Below are 5,993 nucleotides of genomic sequence, written 5' to 3'. Positions count from 1 at the left end.
TGGGGGGGAGGTCTGAGTGGGAAATAAGTGAGTGAGGGGTGGGTGTGACTGAGGTGATGGGTCTATGTGTGGGGTAGGAGTGTTTGTGTGTATTTATATTTAATATTTATGACTGCAGGATCGAGCTGTTAGCTCTTGGGCTCCGCCTTTCTGTGTGTGTGTGTGTGTGTGTGTGTGTGTGTGTGAGAGAGAGAGAGAGAGATTGCAGGCGCGCGTACACATTTGCATACATATTAACCCAGCAGGAAATAGTGGAGGATTCGAGGAGGGGTAGATGAGGAGATAAGGAGGGTGATGCAGCAGGGCGGTGGCGAGGGGTCAGAGGTGAGCACCTGGTGACCTCCCAAACAAGCATTGTGGGGCACTACACTAACACCTCTCACAAGTTTGCGTGTGGGCCTGTGTTTGGCAAGCAGGCAGGGTTATCTCGCAGTCAGTGGACCACCCACTTCATCATCCACTGATAGCTCAGGCTGGGAGCAGCAGTCTTACGCCACTATGTCATCCAGGCGGGGTGTTCCTCCAACGTTACTAAACTGGTGTACTAAATGCCCAAACCTAGCCATCCCAAGAACCCACCAATAGAAAACTCGCAATGCGTCAATTTCGCAAACCACTAACATTTCTTGTACATCAGTTTTTGGTTTTAGGTAAAGTATGCGTCAAAATGCGACGTGTTTTCTAGGAGAACGAGCCGAGATATCACAAATTAAACACTGAAAAAGCTATTTTATATCCACTTCTTTTGAAAATTTAAAAGGTATTCGTTTTCAAAATTGTTGCAACCTAAGTACGACCGATTCTTCAATGCAAGGGTGGCAAACTCCTCCGTTATACAGTAACTCAAACACTTAACATAATAATCGTCTACCGGCTACAAAAACAAACAAGAATGAGAGTAGAGTTCTGATGTGATAAACCATTCTCAAAGCGCCACTTGAAGCAGCGCGATCACACTTTGCGTCACTTCTCTTTCCTGCCTTAACACGAAGGAAGAGAAACAAAAAATACACGTTTTCATTAACCCTAAGAACCTTCCACAAGCTACAAGTAGGTAAGGAGTCATATACCTGGCCTTAGCCACTTCCACATACAATAACAGCAGCCCCACCATTCCGTGGCTCCGAGGCGCCTCCTTACCTGAGCCCGTGTACTAGGTGACGAAGCTTTGGGTTGCCATTGTAGAAGTGCGGGAAAGAGAAGGCAACGGACGCACCGAAGTAACACGGCTTCATGTCCAGCACACCATTAATGGGACACCCTTGCTTGCCGCAAAAGCAAGAGTTCTCTGGGTGTGCACGGCCATAGGTGAACATGTCCTCCGGGTGCACGAAGCGATAGGCCTCAAGTCCACCGTGGGAGACGGTACTATTGTACACTAGCGGTAGCGAACGACACAGCTGACCGTTGAAGATGTACAGTGTTTCGTTCTTGGAAAGCCCCGGAGGGAACCCGTTGGCATCAGTGCCCCGAATCATGTTACACTCGTCTCCGTACCAGAAGTGGAGCACCTCGTGTCCATTCCAAGCTAAAATTTTGTTAATTTTGGCCGAGTCTCCCTTGCCGGTGTGCATGACGTATCGCGGTTGAAGGGTGTTGTTGAGCCCCATCAGGAGGCCAAACAGCTGGTGTGGGTAAGGCAGTTCCTGGAGGGTCCTTGCCCAGTCTAACACCCGTGACTTATGGCCCCACAAGAGCTCGCCTACACGAAGTGTTCTGATAGTATTGAATCCATACATCTTTTTGACCATCTTTAGCACGGTCTTAACTGCCTCCTCGTCCTTCACCAAATCTGCAGCATTAACGAAGGGTATGTTGACAGTGGTAATCATATCATCCTCGCTCCCTGATGATAAATCTTTTTGGAAGTAATACATGGGCCTACCCTGGTACTCAACCGTGCCATCGTCCCGATACACCACGTTTTCTTTCACTTCCTTCATAGTGTACACATAGGGTCCCACCTCTTGAACTCTGGGTCGCTCCCCCGCCATGAACTGCCTTGGGTTTGTCAAGTTGAAGATGTAGACGGTGTAGTGGACGTTGATCTCAGCCGTCTTCCACATACGGTCTTTCTTGGAGCCCTCTGACATGATCATGGTGTCCATTACCCCAACTTGCACCACCACGTCCCACCACGCCAACACAGCCAGTAGAATGCTCAGAAACAGCAGCATCAGCGCCAAAAGGATCCACCAGCGACAGCAACAACACCTGCGCTTACGTGGGTAATAATATGTTTCATCGTAATAGTAGTCAATCAGTTCATCTGAGCGCTGTCTGCGGCGTCGCCTGTTCTTGGCATCACTGGCACATACAAAACACTTTACCCTCTCGGTTCCCATATGAGCTACCAACACTTCTTCAGTCATATCTTCCTCCTCGGCCTCCCCCTCACTCATATATTCTTCCTCCTCAGCCACTTCCGTTTCAGTTTCCATCATCTCTACGTTGTCCTTAGTCTCCCTCATTTTTGTTCCCTCCAGGTCTTGGCTCCACTCCATCTTTTATTATCACTTAATAATTTCCCGCTAATAATACTTCATGGGGATGTGTTTCGATACCCGATGATCCGACTGACAAAGCGACGGACACCTGTCGCCCAGCTGCACACGCCCTGGTGTGGTTTATGTACACAAGATCCCTACACACACACAGGACTGTTGACGTGTTGCGCCAACCATCTCAGGCAGACACCACTGAGCTCATAGAAACAGTCAATCCTGGCCCGTGCTGGATACCACTGTCGCTGAATGCTCTTTATTTAAATTCCATGGGTGTAAGACACTGCTATGTATTGGTGAAGGCCAGGATGATGCACGCTACAGCATCACAACAGAGTTACATCACTTTATTGGCAGTCGGAACCAAAGAGCTGAAGCTCAAACCCCGCAAGCATAACTACGTGAGTACAGTTGTGTCTGCCGCCAGTACAATCTTTGGTATAACACGTCACGTGATCACAAAATACACCACTGGATTCAAAACAATGTATCGGTGTTGTTCTGAGGTTCACCATACATTACTAAACACGTGACAATATACCGGTGTTGTTCTGAGGGTCACTATACACTACTTAACACGTGACAATGTACCGGTGTTCTTCTGAGGGTCACTATACACTACTGGACACGTGACAATATACCGGTACTCTTCTGAGGTTCACCATACACTACTGGACAGATGAAGTGAGCCGCTATTGTCCCGGGGGTTTACCGAACAATGCCAGACACGTGACAATGCAGGGAGAACATTGTCACAGACACCTTATATTACACCATTAGCGAGTGAGCCAGGAGCACTTTAACACAACACCCAACAGCACCACCGCCGACACACTGGCCGTCACAGGGGGGAACCAAGCAGACACAGCCGTGTCCCCCCGCCGTTATCACCACAATACTGATAATAGCCTGAGGTGTTGCCCCGTTTACTAACTCGCGGGATTCCTCTCCCATCGGGTGTCACGCGGGGAAATGCCAGACTCGTAACACCTGGACAGCCAGCACCTGCCTGCCGGAGGTTCCTGTGGGAGTCCTGTGGGTGGAGCCTCAACATGAGCGAAGGACACAGGTGATGCATCGCCGCTGACGCACCAGTCCGGTATAAACAGACCTATCACACTTCCCACTCCACGCGCGCAGGAGGTACTCCATTATCCGGCTTCTGACGCTGTGACGCCTAACTCCCAACGCGACAAATCTCCCCCAACGTTAACTTCCTCCGTGGATGAAAATGAACTTGGTCAAAGACATTCTAAGCTGTACGAATCTATGTCCGCGTCGATTAATGTCTGGGAAGTGACTGAGAGAAACGAGGAGGTTGTGGAAGCCGAAAGTCGAGACGGTGTGGATCGTCTGAGCTCATTACTAACACTGAAGGCACGCTAGCTAAAACCAGGGCTGACTGATAACACGATCTCGCCATGACGAGCCGCATCTGAATCATAACTCATCGCCGAAACAGTTAACACCACGAAGGGCAAACGAATTACATGATAACACGGAGTAAAAAAAAAAAGATAAAAAGAAAGGAAAGAAAAACAGAATTAAGGCTGGAAGAAACTGGGGGGGGGGGGAAGATATATGAAGTGTTATGCTTGAGTCTTGCGCTAGGCTCGTGTTTTTAGTGTGTTTTACTGTTTGGCTTGTTGTGCTATGTTTATATTTCACTTGTGCTTGACTTGTGCTCCAATTGTTTTAAGCGTGTGCTTGAGTCATGAACTAGGCTCGCGTTTATAATACTTTTTTTCCTTAATGCTTTGACAGTTTAAACTTTTAGTTCCCAGTAGGCTGTCAATAGTAACAATAAATATTATCAACATTTATAACCAATTTATTTTTATAAAGAAAGTCGGACACATCATTTGGTGAGAGAGTATGTAGCAAGATTATTTAACTAACTGGCCTTAACGTATTCTCTAAAAACGATATTACTCCTTGAAAATGTGTTGATAGGGGGATGAGGGGGGTAGGTTAGGGGATGAGGGGTGGGTAGAGGATGAGGGGTGGGTAGGGGGATGAGGAGGTAGGTTAGGGGATGAGGGGTGGGAGGGGATGAGGGGTAGGGATGGAGTGAGAGCAGTGAGGTGAGGGGGGGGGAGGGTTACACAGATGGTGGCGGGAGAGAGCAGGTGATCGTAATACATTACGATATTCCTTACCATTCTGAGAACGTCCAAGACACACGAGTCCCACACACCACCACCACCGACGGCAGCAAGTATTCCTTGTATATTGCTCTAGGTGTTGCAACTTATAGTTGTTAGCAGGTCTTTTGCCAGCCGTAAGCAAGAGGTAAAGAGGCATGGAACTAGAAACCCCCAAAACTAGGTATAGTAATCACTAATCAGTGACCCGCACGGGTGGTCCATATGTAAACAATCCTATCGACCCACACACGATGGTTCCAATAAAAAACATAACGTCCAGGAAACAGAAGCACACAACAGGAACTAAACCCAAGGCCTCAAGAATTCCGCCGAAGGTGGAGATAACTGAATTCAACACTTAATTAAACTGGTAGTCTACAATAAACACCATATAATTAACACCCCCTCTTTAAAAGCTATACAAGTAGTTTCCAGGAATCAGCGGTGTTCCTTGAGGTTGGTACATTCGTGGCTGAGTGTCTGCAGGTCGACCAAGCAAGAGTGACACTGAGGGCCGCCGCTCATCCAGCCGTCGGAGTTGCGGTAACATTTTCCGGCGTCGAGAGCAGGGTAATGGAAACCTACATGCTGACTAAGTCAACACAAGGCCACCATACTTTATATATTATATTATATACATATATATATATATATATATATATATATATATATATATATATATATATATATATATATATATATATATATATATATATATATATATATATATAATCTTATATATATATATATTCTTATATATATATATAATATATATATATCTTATATATATATATCTTATATATATATATCTTATATATAATATATATATATATTATATATATATATAATCTAATAATAATAGAGAGAAGGGAGAGAGAAAGAGGGGGGAAGAGAGACAAACCACAGTAAACCTTAGACTAAACTATATATATATACGGTGCAGGCAGACCCTCAAATTGTTGATAAAAACTGGGAGTTTCCTCAAACACCTGGGAGTCGGCAAGGTTAGGTTAATAATTTCCTGTCATAAAGAACATTCAAAAAGTTGAGCTTGGCCCCCCCAAAAAAAGCTATGAACCGAGAAGGCAATTTAGACTGTGACCATGGTGGTTGTGGATTCCCCGAGCACAGATGCAGAGACCAAGTCGGCCAATGTCACTGCTGCATATGCTGAGCGCATGCGTAGAGTGTCCCAGTATACAACGAGACGTGGAGTAATATTGCAACTACAGTCAGTCTCTCCTCGAGATTAACAATCTGATTTACGGTCTGCGCTCAAGGCACCGATGTGTGTGTCAAGTGTGGTGGGAGAGCACCTGGTTGCTTCCCAGTTGCTGGTGGA

At 46.2% G+C, this 5,993-nt stretch overlaps 1 protein-coding gene across 1 annotated transcript; it reads right to left on the bottom strand.

The window, feature by feature from the left end:
- Positions 1–626: 626 nt before the first annotated feature.
- On the bottom strand, positions 627–3,902 carry LOC138371638 (lysosome membrane protein 2-like). Its single transcript, XM_069336636.1, has one exon. The coding sequence runs from the start codon at positions 2,502–2,504 to the stop codon at positions 1,137–1,139; it is 1,368 nt and encodes a 455-aa protein (XP_069192737.1). The 5' UTR covers positions 2,505–3,902; the 3' UTR covers positions 627–1,136.
- Between the last annotated feature and the right edge of the window lie 2,091 nt (positions 3,903–5,993).

Source organism: Procambarus clarkii, chromosome 36 (assembly GCF_040958095.1).
Source record: "Procambarus clarkii isolate CNS0578487 chromosome 36, FALCON_Pclarkii_2.0, whole genome shotgun sequence".
Classification (NCBI taxonomy): Eukaryota; Metazoa; Arthropoda; class Malacostraca; order Decapoda; family Cambaridae; genus Procambarus; species Procambarus clarkii.
The sequence above is the reverse complement of the archived record's forward strand: the minus strand, read 5'-3'. Positions and strand labels throughout refer to the sequence as shown.

Coding starts and splice junctions, on each gene's coding strand:
- LOC138371638 (XM_069336636.1), bottom strand. CDS start 2,504: ATGGAGTGGAGCCAAGACCTGGAGGGAACAAAAATGAGGGAGACTAAG.